This window comes from Delphinapterus leucas, chromosome 2 (genome assembly GCF_059928025.1).
Source record: "Delphinapterus leucas isolate spDelLeu-1000000601 "Yukka" chromosome 2, BTC_Dleu_Yukka2, whole genome shotgun sequence".
NCBI classification, from domain to species: domain Eukaryota; kingdom Metazoa; phylum Chordata; class Mammalia; order Artiodactyla; family Monodontidae; genus Delphinapterus; species Delphinapterus leucas.
In genome coordinates, this window is record NC_143130.1 from 103,326,736 (window position 1) to 103,353,469 (window position 26,734).

The following is a 26,734-nucleotide window of genomic DNA, read 5'->3' on the forward strand; positions in this document are numbered from 1 at the left end:
CTTGCCTGAGACTCTAATGAAATTCAAAATAACCTTTTAGAATTTGACCCAAATTGTCAAGCAAATCTATCTAAATTTATATTTTAAATTATTAGAAATAACAGATCTTTAAGGAAAGAATAATATCAACAGTAGAGGGTATTCTCTGAGTTTTGGAGGAAGGAATATGCATGCAGACTCAACCACTAAAGACAGTTTTGCAGGTCAGTTGTTAGGGTGCCACATTCAAGCTTGGGGCAGAATAGAACCACACTGCACACCATTCGGAGCAACCAGGCAGCATGAATTTGTGTGAGGAATTTAAAGTCATCAGAGGTTTGCTTTACCAAGTTCTCCCTAATAGCAGTATATCTGTTTTATTTCAAAGCTATTTCCTGTTTCTATATTCACTACCTAGGAATCGACCCTTTCTCAGAATTAGTAAGTATTTACTTATATAAAGACTAAAAATCTGTAGATATATAAACATCATGTTTATCTGACATGAAAACAGGTTCTTAATGTAGACTGGGTATGCATTTCAGATGTTTATGGTATTTCTAAGCGTAAGTGGATATAGAAAATATTTATAAATTCTGAGATGTTTGTTGTCTGGTTCAAAGCATTTTTTTTAAACTTTGCTTTTAAACTTTTAAAAATACATCAGTGTCCTTTTATATCCATGGGGGTAGGTGAAATGTTGAATTGGAAGACTAATTCAGTAAGAAGTCATAGGAAATTAACTGTACAAATCACCTGAATTAGTGGATTTTCTGAGAGATTAATCATCAATAATGAAAGATATTTATTTAAAAAAGAAAACTACCCATATATCACTCCCATTTTTTGTTAGCTGAAAGCTGCAATACAGATTAAAGGATTATGAAGGTGCAAACCTTGGAGATGAGGTAATTGGAGAGTCGTGAAAGCTGAGTTTTAGACTTGATTTAATATTCCTGCTTTCATTTTTTTCTTATAAAAAATAGAGATAATGTTACCAATCTCATGGGGATATTTGACCAAATGATATACAAACATACTTAACAAAGTTAAAGTGTCTGGACATGTGTAGTAACTCCAAAAACTATTTTTACTTTGTTCTTACAAGTAAATAAATTAATAATATTAATTTGATTATTATGAGCAACAAACAATACAGTTATACATAGAACTTAATAGACTGCTTGGCAATATTCTAAAATCACTAAAAACTTGATATAGGATTTTGAAAATCATCAAGCCCAGGACATATAATAGATGTTTTTAGAAAATCAAATTTCATATGAAGCATAAACAATTTAGTGTATTTCAGTCAAATTTCCATTCAGCACGAAGGTGGTAAATTGTAATAACGGCTTCTCCATTTTTCCAAGCACAAAATGAAGATAACAGTGAAACAACATTAATTTAAAATTCAGAATTGAATAAAACCTCAGTATGTGTGAATAATAAGTATTAAACCCCAGCATGGTCTTTTGAGCCTAGAACCAATAGACAATATTTGTCCAGCTGATTTAGCATGCACTGAAACAAAAAGCTGGAAACGGAAGAGCATCCATGGAAGAAAAGGTGCCAGGAAGGAGGTTGGCTTCAAACCAAAAGGCCATGGATGAATTTTGCAGGCCCCCTCTTCATTGCATAAAGTTGCTGTAGATGATAATGGATCTGGGGAACAGAGCTAGGGTATGTACAGAGTTCTGGATTCTAACCTCCTCAAGGTACTTATTCTTGGACCTCCAGGTACTTTACTCATCCCCAGTCTTTTTTTTTTTTTAAAGATTTTTTCTTTGATGTGGACCATTTTTAAAGTCTTTTGTTGAATTTGTTACAATATTGCTTCTGTTTTATGTTTTGGTTTTTTGGCCACAGAGACATGTGGGATCTTAGCTCCCCAACCAGGGATTGAACCCCGCACCCTCTGCATTGGAAGGGGGAGTCTTAACTGCTGGACCGCCAGGGAAGTCCCTCAATCCCCAGTCTTGACGAAAGAAATTTAAGTACTTATATTCATTGTATGGTTTTCCATTTCAATTCTTGTGTTTGAACAAAATTCAAATGTTCAAAGTTGCCCTATAAATCTTTTACAGAAGGTATTCTGGATCTACCTGGATACATTTCTGCAATGTGCAGGGAGTATGGTTTCTCTTCCGGCAAAAGGAATCTTACTTGATAGTTGGTGTGGAAGTTTAGAAGTAGCTCTCAGAACTAATATTCCTAGCGGTTTTCACGTGGTTTTGGTTTATCACTTTAACAGAAATTTCTATCAGCTTGTATTAAATATCCCCATAGGTTTCCTGCTCAATGAAAAGGCTTCTGAAAGCCCTCATGATTTACCTAATCATTGCCATCATTAAAAGCTCTTAAGGCCTCTTCAACTTTTGTCTCTTCTATTGCCCCAGTGCTGCTTTTCTCTTCAAGCTAAAACACTTCTAAAAAGCTGGAAGGTGTGCTATTGAGAACGAAAGACAGAAATGGCGAGGCGATCTGGCACATTGTTTGGATAATTGCTTGAGAAAAGGTTAATTACTTACACAGGGGTCGATAGAGGAAGAGGGTCTCTGTGAGATGTGTATGTGGAATGCGTGGACGGAAGGCCCCAGCATCTGAGTTTGAGTTCTGGGGAGTCCTGGCCAGGCGACCTCCACCTGCTGGAGGAGGGACGGGGCGGGGCTAAGACGAGGAGGGAGGTGACGCACCAGAGACCCAGATCTCCCCGCTTCGCGCCCGACCCCCACCGAGGCCCAGACCGCAGCAGGCTCCTCCGGCTGCCGCTCGGTGAGTGCTGCGCTAAGGCCGGCTCGACCTCCTGACGCCCACCCAGACCAACGGGCTCTTCACGATCGGGAGTGGGGGAGGGCGTCGGGCTGAAATCCTTGAGCAGGAGGCTGGGGGTAGACAAAGGATGGGTGTGGGAACCGGAGGTTCGGCTCTAAATAAGAGGGAAAGAGTACCGAGGAAGGAGATCAAATCAGAACGCTGTTGGCTGGGGGTGTAAATGAAACAAAGACATCCTGCATTCAGAGCGGAGGAGGGAAAGATGGAGATGGCCGGAGAGGCTGGTGTCTGCCTCTGGCCTTTTTCGTCAGATTTTGCAGGCTTTGCTGTCTCAGCTCTTTGTAGTACAGGGTTTTACATCTGAGTGGCTTTTTAAAAAGCCTTTCCTTTACAGAAGTAGATATTGGGGATTATAAATATTTCAGTTTCAGAGAAGAAATGCATGCCGCCACCACCTTCTCCCCCCCCCCCCCCCCCCGCGCGCTCCCATAGAAGGATGGTCAAAAGAGGGTTTACATGGCCACTGCCTGCCGTCTCCACCCTAACGTTCAGCAGCTGCAGAGGGAATTTGCGTGAATATTTGTTCTCTTGTTCTGCAGGCTTCTGGTTGTGTGGAAGCCAACATTCAGGACAGGTTGACTCCCCAGACTAGGTTTCTTCAGTCTCCTTCACCTGTTCTGTTTTCTCTCTCATCACTCTTCGATTCCCCAAATTCGAACCTCCGGAACAGTAAGGGAATATTGCCAACATAATAATAGCAATCTGGGTGGCTGTGTGTCTGGCATTGTTTTCAGTCCTCTTACATGTGCCCTCACACTTAACCTCAGAGTAACCCTATAAGACGAATGCTTTTCTCATCCCTTTTTGCAGAGAAGGAAGTTGAGGCATTTGCCCAAGTTCGCCCTGCCAGCATGTGGTGCAGCAAGAATCCTTCCCAGATTAGAGGGCAGGCCTGAGCTGTGTGTATTGATGTTCCCTTGTACCACGCCTAAGCTTTCTATGCTTCTTTACCATTTGTGTCTTCCAACTCCTTCCCCTGAGCCTTTTCTTCACCAGGACTAGAAAAGTCAAGATGTCACTCTCCCTCTCCCTTTCTCAAAATTGAGGCAAATTTTTTTGTTGTTTGTTTTTGTTGGTTTAAGGGAGGGAGAGAGTGGTGGGGTGGGCGTAATGCAGAGCTTCCAGGGAGCTGTAAGGACAATAAAAAAATGAGTGAGAAGTGCCATTATAGTCTAGTCTTCCCAAGAATGTGAGGACAGAGGGAATTGGCTATCTCAGACAGACTATTCTGTTTCTTTAATACCTTCTCACAGCTGATGTCCTGGCTAGGGTGGACACATAAGGCCTAAGCAAATCCTTAAGAATTTTTCATTGCAGTCCCTTCCTGGGAGGTCCTTGAATCACTCCCTGGAGTGATTACATGATTGCATCATCACAATTGCCAGTTGTGGCCAATCGATATATGTTTGGTCTTTTTTCTGCAGGTTAAAAATGGTTGCCAGGATGGTTTCTACCATGCTGTCTGGCCTAGTGTTTTGGCTGACATTTGGATGGACTGCAACAGCTGCTTATAGCCCGAGAACCCCTGACCGGGTCTCAGAAACAGATATCCAGAGGCTGCTCCATGGTGTGATGGAGCAGCTGGGCATTGCCAGGCCACGGGTAGAGTATCCAGCTCACCAGGCCATGAACCTTGTGGGCCCACAGAGCATTGAAGGTATTTACTGTGTTCTGCCAGTTTGCAGTTTCCATTAGCAGTAAAATAATTAATGCATATTGAAGAAACTCTACTTCCTCCTTCTGTTTTCCCTTTCTTCTTATGCTACACAGTATATAGATACATACATACACATGAGAATGTAAGTCCTGTGAGGGCAGGGACCTTATCTAATTCACAGCTGTAGCCCTAGCATCTAGCACAAAATCTGGTACATTAATATTTAGTAAGTGAATGAAGGAGCATCTAGCATTATCACTAAAAAAAGATTAGAACCCAGACCCCATGTCTTCTCCCAAACTGATCTTTGGGAAATTGTGTCCCCAGCTGGCTGCCTCTGAGCCACTGCCAGCCAGTATTTGTAAAAGATCTTCAAAATATAGGACCTAAAAGATCTGATTTGATTCTTAGGGATGATGTCAGATAAACCCAAGGGAACCAAAAGAGGTACTGATGTTAAGAGTTTATGTCAATAACTTTAAAAAAAGTTTTTTTAATATAACAGATGTTAACTGTTTTAGGGTGATAAGACCATTTCCCACCTGAATTCCTCTAAGTTTCTGGCAATATGATTGTAATACTTTTATTAGAAAGTGATACTTTTTTTGTTTAGCGATTTACTTATAGAGAGAATTGGAATCTCGCTCTTATGAGGTGGTGATGAGCAGCTCTTAAGAGCAGGTGCCTTATTTCCATGGCTTGCTTTGTATCCCTCTGATTCTGAATGCTCTCTTTCTCCACCGAGTTGGAGCCCTAAAGCAGTAGCATGGTTAATTTAGTCTGAACACAAAAGAGCACTTCAAGTGTTTGCCCACAGGAGTGGGGCCTAAGGAAAAACATGAATTCTTTCTCTGAGTTTTGTCAAAACACACACCCAGAAAATACTATTTCCTGTGCATTGATTTTGTATAATTTTGTCTGAGTCTATAATTTCCTAAAACAGCTATCTGCTTTGGGGGTCCTGGGAATGCCATGGATATTGTTGATATATGATTCTCATTTCTGTCTTGTTACCCATAGTTTTAAACCATTGAGTAAAACTAACTCTGTGGAGTTGTTGTCTATTTAGGCTGACATTTGATTTCAGGAATGGATTAACACAGATGATTTGAATCAGAAGCATGCAAATCTAGCACAGGGCTTGAGGCAGAACAAATCAGACAGAGCTCCACACCACCCCTTCTGGGGTGAATCTAAACCCTTTCCAGCATCTGCCGCCAACTCTGGCTTCAAGTACACCTACCCATTTCAGACCAGCTCTTTCAAGACAGTAAATAGCTGCCCTTTTGACCAGTAAAAGTGCTTGATTAGTCACCCAGCTGTTGTCATGGAGACGGCTTTCTAGGTTTCCATTAATACTGGAGGCCTGATCATCTGTGTGGAAAAGAAACAGCAACTCCCTGGGCATCAACAGTCTACGTGTATCCACAGCCTCCTTTCCTTTACTCAGTAGCCAGCTATTCAGCACCGGCTCTGTGCCGGCCACCGTGCAGGAGACTGAGGCAGCTCTGCCCTAAAAGTTTCTCAGTCTTGAGGGGTGGGCGCCGGGAGAAGTTATTACAGTGTATCATGGCCAGTGTTTTGATAGATGGACAGGCAAGCTGCTGCCATGGAAGTAAAGAACACAGTAATTTATTCTGCTTGGGAGTGGATGGGGGTGTCTGTAAGGAAATGCTGTTTTGAAGAAGCAACATTTGACCTGGGTTTTGAAGTTTGAATAGGAATTCATCAGGGAATGTCAAGTGAAAAGGCATTGGAGGTGTGAAAGAGCATGGATTAGAACAATTCAGAATTAAAAACTGCTTTCATTATTACCTTGGGGTAATGTGACGTCATAGCCATGCTGGGTCTCCTCAGTGTCTGTGGAAGGGATGAATATCGGCTTGTGTTTTGGTTTTCTGTTACCACACATTTAGCAGCTTAACACAATACCCATTGATCAGCTCACAGTTTCCTTTGGTCAGGAGTCAGGCATGGGTTAGCTGGGCCCCCTGCTCAGTCTCATCAGGCTGAAATCACAGTGTTGACAGGAGATGCAGTCTTGGCTGGAGCTTGGGGTCCTCTTCCAAACTCATCTAGGTTGTTGGCAGAATTCAGTTTTTTGCTGTTGTGCTATCAAAGTCCCCTTTCTCTTGCTGGCTGTCAGCAGGGTCCCTTTCAGCTCTCAGAGGCTACTCTCAGGTTGGTTGTAAGCCACTGACCCTCTCACAACATGGCAGCTTACTTCCTCAAATCTGGAGGGAGAATATCCCTTTAGTCTGCTAATCATAATACAATATAATTATAGGAGTGACTATCTCATTACTTTTGTCAGTTATCAAGGGAGTGATAGCCCCCAGGTCCTACCCACACTCAAAGACAGAGGATTACGCAGGGTGTGGACACCGGTAGGTGGGAGTCTTGGGGGTCATCTTAGAATTCTGTTTATTGGGTGGTCTAATATTTTCTCATGTGAGTGTAGGATTGTTTCAACTCATCCGTTTATTTGCATTGTCTCTGCTGACATTCATTCATGCTAATTCCCAGGTGTCTGACAGATACGTGGGGTATCTTCCATATCCCTTCAACATTTATTTTAGTATTTTGTTATGAAGGACCAAGTTAGAAAGTTTTTCTTTCTAATTTTTATAGAAAGAATACGATACATATATACACACACACACACACACACACACACACACACATACATACATATATTCTGGTGTGAATTTTAATGCACATTTAACATAAACTGTTCCCAAAGATATCTGGATTTAACCGGCAGCTCCATCATTTATCAGTAACGTGACCTTGAGTGAATTACTTCTTGAAGCTTCCATTTAGCTTGGGGGTAGGATTTAAATTTATTCACCTGCAAGCAGGTAATATTCCAGTTCAGAGAAACAAAAGTAAAGTTTTCGCATACTCCAACTATTCTACCATGAAATCATTTCTAAATTAATCATCATTGCCATTTTAGGTGACAATTACTGGACTCTTCAATTCTTTGCATGCAGCGCTGTTCATTGTCTAATAAGTGGCACATGGAAGACAATTTCCTCTTATCGTGTCTACTCTGATTAATTAGTTGTATAATCCTTAGGTTAATCTCACTATTGAAGATGTATATAAGCTCTCAAACATAGCATTATAAACTCTCCTTTTAAAATAGGATGTAGTATCAGTGTAAATTACTATTAGGTCACTGGGGTCATATATCCCGCTAAAAAAATATTTCCTCCTTTGATCCCATATCCCTTCGAGTTACTCTACCATTTTTCTTCCACAGCAGCCTTTCCACACATGCTAATGTACTTCCTCACCTCCTGTCCTCTCCTAGTCCATCGTAGTCCACTGTTCTCACCACCCATTTGTCAAGTCAACCAGCATTTTTTGAATGCTAGGCACTGTTTTAGGTACTGAAGAAATGAACATGAACCTGAAAGACTGGCAGGACAGGGGAGATAGAGTCATTACATAAAGAAATAAGTAAAATATGTAATAAGTCAAACGGTCATAAGTGCTATAAAAATATAAAGCAGAAGAGGGGGATGGAGGAAACAAAATAGGGGCAGGGGACTCCTCACTGGGAAGACAGGCAAAAATAAGAGTTGAGAGAGTCAGCTGTGTGATCCATGACCTTCTAGATGGAGAGGGCTGCAAATGCGAAAGCCATAAGGTTAGAGCAAGGAGGCTAGTATGGCTGTGGCCCAGGACTCAGGAGCGCAGGAAGAGATGAGACTGGGGTAAGGGCAGGAAGGGGAGGTGGGAGGTGGTGTGTGGGGACAGATCGTGTCATAGGGTCTTACAGTCCTACAGCGACTTTGGCTTTTCCTTTGAGCGTGTATCTGAAGCCGCTGGAGACTTTGGACAGTGATGTGATCAGCCTTCCTTTGAAAAGGACCACTCCAACTGCTGTCTTGAAAATACTCTGTAGGGAGGGAGGACTGCAATGGGGGAGATGAGTTAGGAGACTAAGGTAATAATCCAGGTGAGGGGTGTACTAGCATGGCAGCTAGAGAAGTGGCGAGGCATGGTCGGAGGATGGATATATTTGAAGTTGGAGCCAATAGAATTTGCCGGTGGGTTAGAGGTAGGAACTGAAAAACAGAGAGGAGCCAGGGGTGACGCCAGGATATTGGCATGATATCCTGGAAAGGAGCTTTCTTTGTTTTTTTCGTTTCTTATTTTTGGCTGCATTGGGTCTTCATTGCTGTGCGCGGGCTTTCTCTAGTTGCGGCGAGCGGGGGCTACTCTTCATTGCGGTGCGCGGGCTTCTCATTGCGGTGGCTTCTCTTACTGTGGAGCACGGGCTCTAGGCGCGTGGGCTTCATTTGTTGTGGCACACGGGCTCAGTAGTTGTGGCTTGCAGGCTCTAGAGAACAGGCTCAGTAGTTGTGGCGCACGGGCTTAGTTGCTTCGCGGCATGTGGGATCTTCCTGGACCAGGGATTGAACCCGTGTCCCCAGCATTGGCGGGCGGATTCTTAACCACTGCGCCACCAGGGGAGCCCTGCACAGGTTAATGTTGAGATGCCTTTTAGGCTGTGCTTGTGAAGGCCAACAACTTCCTTGCCCGTTTCACCTGCACTCTGCCTTCATCCCTCCCAGCCTCCCTGCAGCCCCACACCCACACCAGTGTCTTCCCTCCTCCAGGCTCTCACCTGTTCTTTCCACTCTGCGTATACCTGTCCTCCTCTGCAGGGCTCAGCTTCAAAGTCATCCACTCAGAGAGGCCTATCCGGCTTCTCTGAGTGGCCCCCCTTCTCTGCCACAGAACCCTTTTGTTTTTTTAAAACTTTATAGCATTTTAAAAATTTATAATGAATGTTTGTTTCCTTGCTTATTTATTGTCTGTCTCCCCACTGGAATGGCAGTTCCATGAGGCAATAGCTATTTTATTTACTGCTTTATACCCAGACACATAGTAGGCACTTGGTAAATATTTGAAGAATGAATGTATATTTGAATAAATATTTAAAAAATAAGTATATCTGGCAGCAATAAGTACATAAATTCTATTTGACTTCTGGATCTTTTGAGACTCTATTCCTTTCAGTTCAAGGAAAATATTCCATTTCTGTTCTGTGTTTCAGAAAATCTACCTAGAGGTTTTTGCCAGGAACTCAGTGATAATGTGCTTGGCAAAAGGTCTATTTACTTTGACTATGACTGATCACCAGGGTGCAAGGTTTGAACCTTCTGTACAGGGGCCTATTGAGAAATGGGAAAGGCTTTTTGCAGTTATGGAATGAAACCAGCAGGGGGCCAACTAGACTTGAGGCAATAGATAGAGGATTCCTGAAACCTGGTACGCAGCCTCCTGGTTGTTAAGTCACTCGTTGTTAAGCCAGCCTTCTGGTTGACCTGCTCTAAGTGGTCCCTGGGGAGGAAGCATTTGCCCAAAACATCCTAAGAGGTTGGAGGTTATTTTTCACTTCTCCATAGGTACCTTAAACATGACTTGGTAAGGAGCATCTTTCAAATGTGTAAATTCTATTTTTTTCTTTTTTTGAAACTTCATAAATAAATGTATTCCTTTAATTACAATTGTAAAGATTTTTGATGATGTTATAAACATTGTGAGGATTAATCATACTTTGCCCCCAAATTAACTGATTTTACATAGCCTTGCATATAGTGTAGAGAAAATAATCATGGAGTTTAAAAATTTGTATGAGAAACATCTTCTAGCATGAGAATTGCTAACCATTAAGTAATTAATGGAGAGTTGTGGTTTGTGCTCATCTTCTGTCTGGGGAAAAAGAGAGACTATAGGGCTTCCCTGGTGGCGCAGTGGTTGAGAGTCCGCCTGCCAATGCAGGGGACATGGGTTTGTGCCCTGGTCCGGGAGGATCCTGCATGCCGCGGAGCGGCTGGGCCCGTGAGCCGTGGCCTCAGAGCCTGTGCTCCGCAACGGGAGAGGCCACAACAGTGGGAGGCCCGCGTACCGCAAAAAAAAAAAAAAGAGAGAGAGTATATTATTAAAGGATGGTCATCAAATGTGTAAATTCTTAAGCCAAAGCAAAACAAAAATATAAAGACAAACAGGCACCAACTTGTTTTATAGAGAAGAAAACACGCTTTGATGGTAAAGAAAAGCGGGGTTGAGTGTTTTCTTTTTAAAATACATCTTTATTGGAGTATAATTGCTTTACAATGGTGTGTTAGTTTCTGCTTTATAACAAAGTGGATCAGCTATACATATACATATATCCCCATGTCTCCTCCCTCTTGAGTCTCCCTCCCACCCTCCCTACCCCACCCCCCTCTAGGTGGTCACGGGTTGAATCTTAACCATACTATTTATTAGCTGTGTGTGATCTCAGCGACTGTTCTGAAACCTGGTTTTCTCATAGTGGGGCTTCAGCCCGCTCTCACAAGTGGGTTCCGTTAGTAACTGAATGTAGGCCTGCCTTCTCTCACTCTGTGGATATCAGGAACACGCTTCCAGTCTTTAATGGCTTTCCCTGTTATTATTTTGGATGACTCTCCCAGTGAGCAGTACAGTTCAGCTGTGTTTCAGTGCACCTTGTATCTCAGCAGTGCCCACCTCCCTCCAAGCTCAAAGTGGCTCATTGGTCCCTATGACATAGCTAAATGGCTACTGCTGTTATATTATCCCCAGAAACAAATAAAGCCACCAGCTCTCCAAGGGATTGATTCAGAGAGCCATTAGCTATGGGATAGAGATGCGTGGGAATCAGAAGTGGCTCTGCCAGCTGACACTAATGTTAGCTTTTGATGAATCCAACCGGAAAACGTGCTTCAGTCCTCAGAATAGCAGCCTCAGGTAAAAGAGGGTCTCCTAATACTACTGGTTCATTTCCCCCACCATTCTAGACCACATGATAACCCCAGATACCAAGCCACTTGATGGATCCCGATTAAATTTAAACCAGTATTGCCAAACCTAAAAATATCAAAATTCCTTTTTATAACACTAACTTTTGGGCTTCATCTTTCTTATTTTAAAATAAAGAGAACCAAGATTATTTTCTTAATAAATATCAGGGGGAGAGTCTTTGTAAGATAAGGTCTATTTGAAGGGGCACATCCTAAGGAGTCTCTACTTGGCCAACCTTTGGCCTCGTAAAGGAGCCGTAGTGCCTCCACTTGGCCACAGGGTGGCAATAGTTGCCTCCCATTTGAAGGTTGGAGGGAAGAGTTGTTAACATTGAACGACCGACCTGGGCCACTCAAAGTTTCAGGCTCGCCTCTCTCGGCATTTGGAGGAAGGGGTGGGGCTGACTCTTGACCCAGGTATCCTGACTAAAATCTCTTCCTAGGTTATCCTCATCCTGGGAGAGCCAATGAGAGCAATGGGCTTGAAGGGTTGTCTTTGAGTGGACCAGGGCCTCCAGTTTGGCCCATGTCCTTTGGGGTTCCGTTGAGACCACCCTGAACTCAAATCCTTAAAATTTCCCTGGATGATTTCCAGTTTTTTGTCTTAGGCAATTGCATGGATAGTGATAAGAAATTGAAAAGGAATAGGAGGAGGTCTGCGTTTTTTTTCTGGTGGAGCGGGGAGGATAAGGAGATGAAAATGATGACTTTGTTGTGTTTAAGGTGCCCTGGGACATCCAGGTGCAGGTGTGCAGAAGGCACTCAGATGTATCTGACACAGGAGAGCTGTCTGGGTAAAGGAAGGGGTTTGGGAGTCATCCCCATATTAGTGGCGGCTGATGCCATAGAAATGGATGAGATTACCTGGGTGGGTATCAAGTAAGAAGAGCAGGGGCTTCCCTGGCCGATGCAGGGGACGCAGGTTTGTGCCCCGGTCCGGGAAGATCCCACATGCCGTGGAGTGGCTGGGCCCGTGAGCCGTGGCCGCTGAGCCTGCGCGTCCGGAGCCTGTGCTCTGCAACGGGAGAGGCCACAACAGTGAGAGGCCCGCGTACCGCAAAAAAAAAAAAAAAAAAAGAAGAGCAGACACCTGAGAAAAGGCCTGGACGACTCAGTCTGCAGGGCCAGGTGGAAGGATCTGTGAAGGAAACCAAGAAAGATTGGGCATTAAGGAGGACCAGTAAGGTGCGGTGTAAACAAGGAAAGAGTGTTTCAGGAAGGGGCAGTGGTCACCTTTGTCAAAATCAGCAGAGAGGTCGTGTGAAATAAGGACCATTGGGTGTAAAGTGTACACTGTGTGTAGCAACACTGAAGTTCCCGGGGGTCTTTGGGCAGAACGGGTTCTGCGGAGTAGTGGGGCCAGAAACCACAGTGCAGGAAACAGGAGAGAAGACACGATATAAACATCTGTTCCAGAATGTCGGGTAGTGGGGAGAAGAATGAGTAACAGTTGTGGAAGGATGGGGGGCTGGTGATGTAGAGATGAGGAAGGTTTTTGTGTAGGTGGTTGCTTTAGAGATTTGCACTTGTTGAAGTGCTAATTGGCAAGACCCAATAGAGAGTTAAAGATGTGGGATGAAGAGCAGATGACTGAGGGGTGAACATTCCTGGGGAGGTGGGAGATGAAACCGGGAGCTCAGATGGAGGCCTGGATTTAGGTCTTTCCTCAGCTGGGAAAAAAGGGAAGAGGCAGAAGTATGTCAGGATGCTGTGAAGTTCATGCTTGCCCCTCACACTTGCTTCCTTGATTTAGGCAAGGAGGGCAGGTATTCTTTGCCACATTTTACAGATGTGGAAGCAGAAGGTCAGAGAAGTGACTTGTCCAGGGTTGCAGCTAGTATTCGAATGTGTTTCAGAGCCTGAGCTGGACCCTGGTGTACCCTTCTTACGCTAGTTGATTAATGGTGTGGTTGAGGACAGGCTTGATCTTGGACCAAACTGGGGAAGTAGGTTTATCTTTAAGGATGATCCTTGTTCCTGGGCTCATTATTGATCTTTCTTTGAATTTGCTGCTCTATATAGACTGCCTGTGAATTGGCATTTACGATGAGGTTGCTGCTTGCCTTCTTCACCAGACTGTAAGATCTGCAGGAGCAGACACAATGTCTGCCCTGCTTTTTGTATCTGCAGAGCCTAGACAGGGCCAGGCACATAATAGATGCTCACAAAATATCTTTTGAAAGAACCTCTCACTGTATTTGCTCTTTGGAAACAACATTGACCTCTGAGATGCCAGCAGGTGAAACTAGAGTTAGATCAGTCAAGATCATCCAGCCTGTAACTATATGTCGAGCATTTTATTTTATTTTTATTTTTTATTTCTTTGGCCACACCACGCGGCTTGTGGGATCTTAGTTCCCCAGCCAGAGATTGAACCCCTGCCCTCTGCAGTGGATGCACGGGACCTCCAGGAACTCCCTATTTCGAGCATTTTAACCCTAATAATTCAAAATTCACTGGCTCTTCTCCCACCTACTCACTTAGGACCTCAGCTCCTGCAAAGTGCCCTAAATCCATGTATGATTCTGAACACAGAGCATTGAGCTGTTACAACCTCAGGGAGCCTGTCGTAAAGTGTTGGGTGGTGAGGGCATGGGGAGCCCTGTCAGTGTACCCCGTCAGTGTGCCCCTAAACCCTGGAGAGTTTTAGGAAAACAGAGCTTTCCATTTTATTTCTCACTGTTCCCAGCAACACCCAGCCCCCCACCTTGCTCTCCATAGATCACAGGAGAGGTTGCACAGGGAGAGAAACCTAACTAGGCATCAGGCACCGTAGGGGTTAACAATCCCTCCCCCCCCCCCACCCCGCCCACTAACCACAAAGGCAGGACTTATCCCTGCCTCAGGGTCTGCCGGCCAGACTCCTCCTTCCTTTGGTTTGAGCTTTTCCCCAAGAGGCATCTCAGTTCCTCATGCAAATAGCTTCTGGCTGGTGTCCTCCCAGACACAGCTGTCCTATCTGAAGCCCAGAGCAGGTTCAAGCTGGGACCTCGTCACCTGAGACTTGCCATCTGGAGACAGGGCACGGCAATAGCAGCGTTCTGAGTCACCACAGGACATGATTTCCACAGATAATGGACAAAGCAGATCACACACATATGGGAAATGGAATAGTGGTAACAAAATCTTATATAATACTTTATGGTTTGCAAAACTACTTTCCCAAACCCTGTCTCGTTTGATATAACCTTTCTAACAGTGAAAAAAAAGTGTCAAGTTGCCCACAATCACACAGCTTGAGCTTTTCGATCTAGTTGGCAAGCCAGCTGTGTTAGGTTTGACTGAATTTCTCCAACCAGCTGTCTTCCATCCCCGTAGACTTGGCTAATCCTGTGATATTTAGCTGAGAAGCTGTAATGATGCTGGGAGTCGTGGTAAACCACAGGCGGGTTGGGGCAGATGGTGTTTCAGGGACGTGAAGCTTCAGAAAGCAAATTTTCCAACAAACTGCCCTCTTGGAACAAATTGATGCAAATACCTTGGGCACCACGGTTCATAAAGAAAGCTGTGAAAGCCGGCTGGGAGGGTTTAGCAGACCACAGCTTGGCACCACGATTAAAACTAAGTGTGACTTTTACCCGTGGTGTGCCATGGGACTGGAGTGGCAGAAGGGGCACGTGGTGTGGATGGTGGGGGAGGTGATCATCACGTGGCGTAGCAGGAAAAGCACCGAGGCTCGAAGCCCAGGGGTTTGAGTCCTGGCTCGGACCCGCCATTGTGGCACTAAGCAAGTCCCTTAAACTCTATGAAGTTTAGTTTCCCAGTCTGAAGATGGAGGTAAGCTACCCAGGCCATCTCACAGGGTTGATATAGCAGTCAGGTTAAATCATACATATACAAGTGTTTGGGACAATATGAGATATTACTCATATGGGAAGCATTGTTGTCATGGTCATTACCTGTTTCATTCTACCATATATATTTCTAGGTATAAATGGCTTCAGGGCTGGAAGATGGTCATGTCTATCTATGGTCATATCCTATGTTCCCTGTTCCCTGTGTCCTCCTAGGCTTGGCCTGGGGAAACTGCCCACCATAGCTGCATGTAAGACTTTGGAGGAACCAGTACTGTCCCCATCCCCCCCCAATCCCCCCCCCCAGTCCTATGAAGTGCTCTACTAGTGTTGACCTTAAGAGTTAGGAACATGTGACTATAGTGAAGAGAGATGCTTCCTGAAAACCAGTAAATAGCAATTTTTCCGTACCCAACCATGCTCTGTTCTATTTCTTATCCTTATGACTATATGTCCTGTGTTTGGCCATGACATGGGTTATAGAAACATCTTAAAAGTCAAGAAGACTGACTGTTTAGTCAGCTGCCGAGCCAAGAGCGAAGCTTGCTCATGTGCATGTAGGAGATGCTGGTGTGAGAGTGCTGTGCAGATGGGTTGGAAAGCGTGTTCTCAGTCGCTTGAGAGCAGACTGTCCACGTGCTGGCGTGACTAGCAGGCCATGATCAGTATGCTCCCCCCGAACCATGCATCCTATCAAAATATCATCTAACACATTTCCATTTTTACTGACTCCATAAGTAATTACTGAGTGCCTACCGCATGCCAGGTGCTGTAACCTTGATACATTTTCAAACCAACCAACACACATCTAATTTTTTTACATAGGATCTTTGTGAAATAAGAGTCAGTCATTATCTTCTCTTAGCCTGTTAGTAAAAGTTAAACTCCGACCCGAGGAATTGGGTAGTTTTCCCGAGGATCGGGGACGGAACAGGACTGGACTGCCTTTCCCCTCACCCCATCCCCGGATGCGTTTTCCGTCGGTGCTCCAGAGGGGTGAGAATGAGAAAACACACGCAAGATCAGGAATGATAAACTGTATTTTCATACACCCCCTCGCTCCAGTGGAGTGGGTCAGTTAAATGGGTGTGATACAGACTGGTATCCGCGGAGCTGCAGGGGAGCGGCCGGGCCCGTGTTCTCTTAACTGTGACTATAGCAGCCCTTGTCTGAGGAGCTTGAAGTCTAGGTGAGGGAAAGGGACATAAAAATAGAAATGCACACTTTCCACACGCTGGGATAGGAGCTGAGAGTACAGAATGTGGCTCTCACAGTCACCACGCAGGAGCTCTGAGGGGAGGTGAGGCGTTGCCCTACGCACCCCCCAACCCCGCAAAAAAAAAAAAAAAAAAAACGCTGCAGGTCAGTTGAACTTGAGCCGGGCTTCCTTGAGGAAGGATCTTGTGGATCATGGGGACTCAGGTTCAGGCAGGAGGAGGCGGGAAGAAATAGACATTTTATCCAGAATGTGTTGAGTGCAGGGTGGTTAGGGGTGGAGGGGAGGTGACAGGAAAGCTGGTCACTTTGAGGGTTGTCACCGAGCTTTTCTACTTAAGAGCATCCGGGGACAGGGGTACATGGTGCGTGTGACTCTGCCTGTCCCCCTTCTCTGCAGAGTGTCCTGCACCCTCCTCTGTCTCCTTGCAGATAAAAAGGCTGCCCCGAGCCTGGCTGACAACGGCGGTGGTGGTGGTTTTAGGTGGGAGGTGGGTGGGGTATTTCTTTGTGTCTTGGTCAGATACGTGCGCATTAGGCACCAACACCATTGGGATCTCGGGGGACGGAGGTGGGTGTTGCTTCAGTCACTCAGCGCGTGTGGACGTCAGAGAGAGAATCGAGGGAGCGTGCCTCCCGCTGTGCTCAGCACAGGCTGGATGGTCTGTGGACCAGCTCTTTCCTCTAGCTGCTCCACCTGTTCTGTGTTGGACACACTGGATCGTAAGCTCTCAGGGGGCCAGAGGCTGACCCCTCCCAGCACTTCAGAGGACGCTGGTGCCCAGTGGGTGTGGCACACCGTGCAGTGAGAACTTTGGCATGGTGTTTGGCCTGAGCAAAGCAGGGTGATACTCCCCCCAGGGCTGGAAACAACCAAGGTGACAGGCTCGGGGCACTACTGGCCATCTCCCCCGGAGGCCTGTCCGAGTTTATCTGCATGAGACAGATTGTGGCTGGGGAGATGGTCAGTCCAGTAGAGTGGCCTGCCCTGTAGAGGCCCAGGGGACCTTCCTGGTCCGAGAGCTCAGCAGGCCTGTGTCAACAAGCCCGGCACGGTTTGGACGAGATGTGAGTGACTCACGTTCTCCACCTGAGCAGCAAGAGTGGATGGGCCTGCTGGGAGGAGTCCCTTTGCTGTAAACTACCGCAGACACCCGTCTCCTGAACTGAACCAGCGGGTCGCTTCTCCTGTCTCTTGCTTGCCTGCCTTCTTTTTTTAATCCTTCAGCATTTGACGGGAAGGACCACTTGTTGAGTTTGTCCAGACTCTGAATAGCCCTTGGTCGCTGGAGTGTGCAAAAATATGGCAACAGTGCAGGTGCTATTGCCTGAAAATGTTTCCGAAGGGATGGGTAAAAGAGCAGTTCTTCTGACGGTAAATGATGCATTTTACTAATATCAGAAGGATTCTTTGTTTTCACATGGGGTCAGTGAAGAGGATTTTTGGCGGTTGGTTCTCATTGAACTGGGTCTGTATACAGCACTCTGGAGCCAGGTCAGCGCCTCTGGCTTCTTTTTACAGGCAGAGTTGTGGAGCCTGGGGGTCTGGGCTGTGCAAGACGTGCCTGCAGGCAGGGAGTGCTCAGCTCCTCCCAGCTCTCCAGATCCAGGCCTTGAGCAGAGTAAGCTATCGGTGGTACCCACGCAACCCTCTCTGCAGCCCGCCTACCCACCCAGGCCTCCCCACCCTGCTTCAGAGCCTTCATCTGTGGTCCAAGATGGGTCAGATCTCATCCCTCACCCCCACTTACAGCACCGAGGAGAGCACGTGATGACCGTCAGCCTCCCTCCGATTTAAGCAGAGATGCACACACAACACCTGTGTGTCCTTTGGTGACCTGTGTCCCCCTCCAGACCCCAGGGTGGACCCAGTGGGCAGTGTCAGGACAGAAGATCAGCTTTTCACCTACATTAGCCCCAGTACTTAGAACATTTGCCTCCATGAGTTTTTGGTAGATTCAAGAATTCACTTTTTTTCATCCTATCAACCTGATATTAAAGCTCTAGAATCTGGGGAGAGCACATCAAAGCTGACTTGACTCCAAATGTACGTTTGAAAAAGGTAATTGAGGTTAGTTAAAAGGTTAAGAAGCTCTCTTTTTATAATACCTAACAAAAGGAAACACAAAATTGAATACGTAATAGTATTTTTCCTTTAAATGTGGTTCTAGGGGAAGAGAACTAATGTTTATTTTGCACCTACTATGTGCCAGACACCATATATATATATATATATATATATATATATACATGCTTACTTTTGCCCTCAGAAATCCTATGCAGATGCTGCTCCCTCACAAGGGCAAGTTGATGTGCAGAGTTGGTGAGTAATTGGCCAGGACTGACCAGCTAAGGGGGATACAGATACAGGTCTGGATTCAAATCGTGTGAGTTTGACTTGAGAGCAGGGTTTTCACTCTCAGCACCCGTGACATTGGGCCAGAGACTTCTCTGCTGTGAGGGCTCCATCTCTGGCACCTGCCCTCTACATGCCGGCAGAACTCCCTGACTTGTGACAACCAGAACTAATGTCATCTGTGGGTCAACATCGCCCCCTGTGGAGAACCACTTCTCTGCAGGCTTTATTTTTCCTGGTGCAGCACATTTCAGAAGGAAATTTGGGGTACCTTTAAAGACTCTCTAGGTGGTATGGACTACTTATATTTACAGTAATTTTTCTTATTATAAAAGTAATTTTAAAAAAAGTAATAAAGGCCACTGTGGATGATTTGGAAAATAAATTATTTACAGTCTTACCACGGAGAGATACCTACTTTCAACATTTATTGTGCTTCTTTCCAGTCTCTTTTTCTATGCATATATATGTAATTTTAAAAAATCATACTGTAAATATTTTTTTATTGAAGTATAGTTGATTTACAATGTCGTGTTAGTTTCAGGTGTACAGCACAGTGATTCAGTTATACATACATATATATATTTTTTCAGATTCTTTTCCCTTATAGGTTATTACAAAATACTCTGTATAGTTCCCTGTGCTGTACAGCAGGTACTTGTTGGTTATCTATTTAATATGTAATAGTGTGTATGCATTAATTCTAACCTCCTAATTTATCCCTCCCCCCCATACTGTAAATATTTTAATCTGGATTTTTATACTTAATATGATATCAAGAGCCTTTTTGTTTATCATTTTTAAAAATCACTGTAATTATTCTTAGTAACTGGATTATATTCTATTATATGTTTATCCCACGTTCAGTTAAGTATTCCCCAAATACAGGACATTTAGAGTTTGTCCCCATCAAAAACATTGCCTCAGTGATCATATTTGCATATGAATCTTTGTGTAGACTCCTGATAAATTCTCTAGGGTATATATTTCTATGAAAAGAAAAATTGGGTCAAGCTCCATGCATATTTTTAGGCTCCATTTCCTACCTACTGTCAGATTGATTTCTGTAAATGTTGGAGTAATAGGGCTGCTCTCTCTTCCTCTGTTTGTGGGAATCTTGTCTCCCTTGTTAACTATAATTACCTTTTTAAATCTTTTGACAGGCAAAAATGACACTCATTGTTTCGGCTTGTATTTATTTGATTACCAGCAAAACTGACCGTCTTTCCATCTATCATGTAGCTATTTGCTTTTCATATTCTCCAAAACATTTGTTAATAAGGTGCGTTGTTCTTTATTAGATCGGATTGTGACTAACCACGTTCAGATTTTGCCTTCTTCACAGTGCAGGCTTATAACTGAAGTTCCTTAAGCTTTTTAGCAGCAGTTGAAGGGTTGGACTCTGGGAAAGGATTGGGAGAAGAGATGGAAGGGAATGCTTGTGTATAAATTGTAGATTACCTAAATGAGAATTAACTGAACCCTGAAGCTGGCAGAAGAAAACGAGAGAATGGCTTATGCCTGAGGTCCTCAGACAATGAGAGAGGAGGTAGCGCAGAAATACCTAGTCAGAGATTTCCTGGGTTGGCCACCAGGTGGTGCCATTGGCCTGGGACAATTTGGGATCTGGTCTGGGAGGGTGGGAGGAGGGTCATAACAAGTGGTCACAGGTGAGTGAGGTGATAAGGAGGCTGAATGCCAAACACGGAGGACATTCACCTGTTGGGTGTTTGTGATTAACCTGCCAGTGATCACAAGTTGGCATGGTACGTGTGTGGGTGTGTGTTTTTGTGTGTGTGCAGAGGAGGAAGGGAAGGTTAGGGCTGGTTATTTTATTTTATTTTATTTTATTTTAAATGTTGAGCCTTCTTTTAATTAATTAATTTATTTATTTATTTTTGGCTGTGTTGGGTCTTCGTTTCCGTGCGAGGGCTTTCTCTAGTTGTGGCAAGCGGGGGCCACTCTTCATCGCGGTGCGTGGGGCTCTCACTGTCGTGGCCTCTCTTGTTGCGGAGCACAGGCTGCAGACGCGCAGGCTCAGTAGTTGTGGCTCACGGGCCTAGTTGCTCCACGGCATGTGGGATCTTCCCAGACCAGGGCTCGAACCCGTGTCCCCTGCATTAGCAGGCAGATTCTCAACCACTGCGCCACCAGGGAAGCCCAGGGCTGGTTATTTACTTATATATTTATTGAGATATAATTCACATACCATATAATTCACCCATTTATGGCATACATTTTAATGGTTTTCAGCATATTCACATCACCACAGTCAACTTTAGACCATTTTTATCATCCCCAGAAGAAACCCCATTCCCCTTAGCCAACTTTAGACCATTTTTATCGTCCCCAGAAGAAACCCCATTCCCCTTAGCCATCACCACTCCTTCCATCTCTGCCCGCCTCGTCCCCTCCCTTTACTTCCTATTCCCCTTTCCCAACCCCTGGCAACCACTAATCTACTCTATGGAGTTGTCTACTCTGGACACTTCATATAACGGGATCGTACAATGCGTGGTCTTTTGTGATAGGGGTGTTCTCTGGCTGCTATTACTTGTCCCAGCCAACACTGCCCCAGCTGACTTTGTAACAAGGGGCATCAGAGTAGCGGGATAGACTGTTTCAAGTGCTGTGGCATTTCCAGGCCTGTTAAGATAGAGAAAACTACCGAGAACAGTGATATTCTCACCCGCTGGGTAATCAGAATCAGCTGGGAAGCTTTTAGAATGAAAGATCCCTGGCCCCCAATATCTCCAGGAATGTAAATTTGGTAGTTCTGGGGAGTTGGGGCTGCTGAGGATTATTTTTTTTTTTGGGTGCCCCAGGTGATTCCAATGATTGTCCAGCTGTCAGCAATGGACAGTCAAGTAATGGAGAAAATGAAACCTGGTTTGGAATGGAGGCATGAGAAAAAAAAATGACGTTTCCCTGCAGACCAGCTGTACCAGCTGCAGCTTCAAATCCACTGCCTCTCGTGGGAAGGGAGCTGCACGCTTGTGATCACCACGTCCACACGCTACGAGGCTGGTTCATGTCAGAGCGTCATCTTTGACTCGGCATGACAACAGCGCATTTTTTGAAGGCCATCAAAGCCGGTGACATCAGCCTTATTTACTGTTCGGCTGGCAAATGTCTGCAGCGGGGCGTAGCAGAAGGAACACTGAATTAGAAGCCAGAAGCTCACCAGAATACCCCACTGAATACTCCCTGGGGCTCTTGTGAGCATCTGGTGAGAGTAGGTGAGAGGTGTGGCCTACGGCATAAATTAGGGTATTGGAAGCACAGGACGAGATGGGGCTTCAGAGAGCATCTTGTCCACCTGCCTCGTTTCACAGTAGAGAAAATTGTGGTCTGGAGAGGTGAAGTTCCTCCCTGAAGGTCACATACCAGCTGTTAGCAGTGCAGCCGGGACTGGGGCTGGGGGCTCAGGTCCTTTGCGGCCTTCTTTTCCCACTGTACCTTCTCTGCATCTCTCTCTTTTGGGACTTGAGGAATCCTATGCAGTTGCTTGTCATTTTCAGAAGCGAGGAAGCCCAGGCCTAATTTGTCCATGGTTCCAGAGCTAATTGATTTATATTTGCTTTGGATAAGTAGGAGTTAAAATAATGGCAGATAAAAACTCCACGATGGTATTCATGGAAGGCTTTTAAGAACAGCTCAGAGCAGATCCAAGCTTCGTGAGGCCTGAAGCTTATGTAATTTGGAAACCCTCTTTAAGGCAAATAACACCAAATTACAAAATTAGGTCCAGGGCCTTGGAAGCAGTCTATGAAAATGTGAGGTTTTGAATCTTCAGCTTCATTCACTTCACTGTAAATCCACCTCTAGGAGCAGTTATAGCAACCAGTCATGTGTGTTCTGCTAGAATTTTTTGTTTGTATGAATAACACATAACCTGCTGAGAACCGTTTAGTTACCTCCAGTCTCACAGAACGGAGGCCATTCCATCAACGAATATGTCTTGAATAGCTGCTGTACGTAAAGAATACTGAAGGGGGGAGTTCCCTGGTGGCTTAGTGGTTAGGATTCTGGGCTTTCACTGCCATGGCCTGGGTTCAACCCCTGGTCAGGGAACTGAGATCCCACAAGCTGTGCGGCCAAAAAAAAAAAAAAAATACTGAAGGGGACAGAGAGAGGTAAGGATGCTACAGTCTCACTTAGGAGATGAGGCTCCAAAGCATAATAATAAATCCATAACAATTTCTTCACAACTGTGGGCTGGGCCAGGGATGCCTAAGGAAACCCAGCCTCTATCTGTGCCTCCAATTTGGGTCTCAGAGACCCTTCTTCCTCTCATAATCATTCTTCTGCCTCTATCAGGTGGGGAATAGACATCAACATAAGTAAAACCCTTGGGATTTCTGGATGAAAAGCTTTTCATGGTGTAAATGACATTTCTGTGGTTGCACACCCCTCCCCAACTCACCCCAAAGTCCCTTAAATCTCAAATCACTGCCTTTAAATGAATTAAAAGTACATTTATTCATCAGGGCCCCTTTTCCCTAAAACTGTGCCTGATGCCACTGAAGTAGTTAGAATAACATGAATATCTTGAATAATCTCTATGCAGATTCTCAGGATATTTATTTCCATTTTGGTAAGGCATCTGTCTGTGCCCAATTCTGTTTTATTTAATTGATTGTATCAGCATTAACTCCTGTATTTAACAAAAGAGAGTGGTTTTTGCCACTTTCTGAAAGATATAACATGGCTACAGAGATAAATCTAGGGTCACGAGGGGACCTAGTTTAGTGGAGGGTGTTTTTGTGATGTTTGTTTTATTTCATTTTTTATTGTTACACTTAGTTTTATTGAATTCCTTGGAGAAGTAAGGAGTCAGAGCTGTGAGTCCCATTAGGTAAAATCAAGTACTGTTCGTGTCTTATCGAAATTTCCCTTTCCATTGGTGGGAGGAATGGCTGAGCCCTTGGTATCATCCAAAGCTCACTTTGTTTTTCGTGGCAGTTTTATTATTATTCAGAAATGAGCCTTCTGGAACGTTAAAGCACGAAGGGGCATTAAAACCTTGGGAGGGTTTACAACATCTCCTTGAAGTGCAGGGTGGAGTGTTCTGAGCCCCTGGTTTGAGGAATGGCTGGATCCTTCTGGTGTCATAACCAATCCCATCACTCTTGTGACCTTCCCTGTTTTGAATCATGGATTTCAAACATCCTCAAAAGCTCTTCTCCGGTAATTCCAAAACGCTTAACAAATCAATCCTAAGAAAAAATAAACAAATATGCAGAGGAGCAGAAGGATATTTAGGATATGGTTCTAATTAAAATTTTTAAGTTTTCCTTCTCAAAATCTTGTATAAGACATTAAATATGAAAAAAACAAGCCTCGGAGTAGGAAAGCAGTCAAGGCCATTACCAATAGAGATTTTGAATTATACAGTAACTAAATAGTTTATTTGTTTTTCTTCTTATTAACACCAAGAGAACCAAGTCATGGCTGTAGCTTTAAAATACCGAATGGCTGTCTATTGAATTGGGCATACATAGCGACGTATCATATAAGATGCAAATCCATCCTCCATCAGCCTATGAAACAATGAGCCTGCTTGTTGTTAGATGGCTTCTAGTACAGGGACTACAAAAGAAGCACATCTCGTGGGCACTCTCAAACTGCCCGAGGTAGGTTGGAACCATCTAGATGCCTGCCTGTCGCACAGTTACCTTGTGACGATCCAGTTTGCCAATTACCCAGGCCCGTTTACCTCTGTTCCAACTGTGCTGGCCCTTTGGCTATTTCTCTGTTTGTTGACACCTGAATCCAAGGGGAAAGAAACGAACATTTATTAAGTGCTATGTTTGTACAAGTTAATCTTCTTAATGAAGTATTATTATCACCTCTGTTTTACAGAAAAGGAAAATGAATATTTAAAGGGGTAAGATAACTTGTCCAGGATCACATTAAGTTTTTAAGTATGGAGCACATGTATTGTAAAATTACAACAACTTAATATTTGCCAAGATCCAAGCAAAAAACCTCACAAGGTCTATTTTATTTTATTTTTTATATTTTTATTTTATTATTTGTTTTATTTTTAAATTAAATTTGTTAAATTATTTTATTATTTTAAATTTTATTTGATTGATTTTTTATATTATTTATTTATTTTATTTTTATTTTATCCTCATACCAACCCCTTCAAATTGGCATTATTTGTATTCTCATTTTACAGATGAGGTCATACAGTAGTGTGATGGAGCAAAGATTCAAACTCAGGCATTCAGACTGCAGAGCCTCCACTTTTGCCCACCATGCCTCACCTCCTCTGTGAACTTGAGCTGTCCACACAGACCCCAGCCATGGGTGACTACTACACACTTGACATATGGCTGCTTGGAATTGCGATGTACTCTAAATATAAACTACACACCAGATTTTGAAGGCAGTACCAAAAAAAAAAAAAGAAAGAAAGAAAGAATGCAAAATATATGTCATTTTTTATATTGATTACATGTTGATATAGCAATTTGCATAGTTTGGAATACATTTTTCTAGTTATTAAATTTAACTTCATCTGTTCCTCTTTATTTTTTTGAAATGAGACTACTAGACAATTTTAAATTACCTATGTAGCTTTCATTATATTTCTATAGGACAGAGCTGCTATCTACTATTGCAAGTAAAGAGAGACTATGAAATTTTATTGTTTCTCATCAGTAGTTCTAGTTAAAATTTTGGTTGGTAAGGTGGGTGGGGAGGCTGAAGCCATTTAAAAATCTTTTAAATTATTTTTTAAGGCTATTTTAAAATGTAAGTCTGGATTTATGAATGAATTTGAATTATGCTTTCTTCACTCCCATTACCATTTGTGGGTAAGAAAGATTGCCATTTTTAAGGTTCAGAAGAAACGCGTGAGTTATGACTTCAGTGTTGCATGGCATATGCCCTTCTTCTGTCCTCCCTGGTGGGAGCTGCTTCCACTTTCCACACAGCTTTGTGCCTCCTCCAGCATGCCATGGGCCCCTAGCTCCAGGTATAGTGCCTGGCACTTATTTTATACTCAGTAAGTAGCTAAGCATTTTTTGTTGGTTTTGACGTTGTCTTATTCCTTTTTAAAATTGATGGACATTTAGTTTATTTCCACTTTTTGGCTATGATGGATAATGTTGCTATGAACATTGAGTACGAGTTTTGGATGGGTGTATGTTTTAATTTCTCTTGGGTATATACCTAGACCTGGAATTGCTGGGTCATATGATAGCTCTGTTGAACCGTCTGAAGAGCTGCCAGATTGTGTCCTGAAGCAGCTGTATCCTAGTACATTCCCATCCACAGTGTGTGACGATGTTGTTTTATTCTTAATAACATCACCAGGCAGAGATTACATGGGTACAAAAGGAAGAAGTTGGGAATATGTGTGTGAGATGGGAAAACTACAGGCCAGAAAAACTATACCAAATGTTTGCAGAGGATTTAGTCCCGGTGTCCCCCCTGCCCACCAACCCTCCAACACACACACCACCTGCCCTCTCCTCCCGAGGCTGCAATTCAAAAACAAAAAAGAAAGAAAAAAGGTAATAACTGCTAGAAACTCAGAAAAGAATGTCCTATAAGGAGATCACTGTTTGTCCAAAACAAATGTTTATGCTAGCTCTTTATAAGATGCTTAGTTACTTACAGCAGCTTTGGATAGAGAAAGGGAAATAGGGGATTGATAATGCAGATACCAATTGGTAAGACCAGGTGGGATCGTTCTTTGTCATGGCCCAGAGGCCTTCCCTGACCGGAATTGAGTCCCTTTGTCTTAATCTACAGACAAGGGGACTGCCATAGGAAATGATTGCATTCCTGGGCATGTACCTTCTGGGCTAGGTTGCTGCTCCTCTGGCCAGTACAGAACCTCAGAAAGAAGACTCTTGACACCAAGCACATGACTGCCAAGCCCTGTCACCTCCCATCTCCATCCCATCCAGAATGGACCCGCCATGGCCTCTGCTACCCCTTATTCACGCCTCCTTCTCAGCCCTGTGTTCCTAGTGACCTGCTGCCCCTGTAACACTCAAGCTGGTGGGAAAGAAATTATCAAAGAGCTTTAAGTCTGGAGCAGGGGACCACCTCC

General features: G+C 44.1%; 1 protein-coding gene across 2 annotated transcripts in view; it reads left to right on the plus strand.

Annotated features, from left to right (window-relative positions):
- The first annotated feature begins 83 nt into the window (after positions 1-83).
- SCG5 (secretogranin V) overlaps positions 84-26,734 on the plus strand; it is a 64,857-nt gene continuing 38,206 nt past the window's right edge. For both annotated transcript variants that reach the window (XM_089907399.1, XM_089907400.1), the window contains exon 1: positions 84-4,471. In XM_089907399.1, coding sequence (XP_089763525.1) covers positions 4,246-4,471 — 226 coding nt within the window. In that variant the 5' untranslated portion in view covers positions 84-4,245. The remainder of the gene's footprint in view (positions 4,472-26,734) is intronic.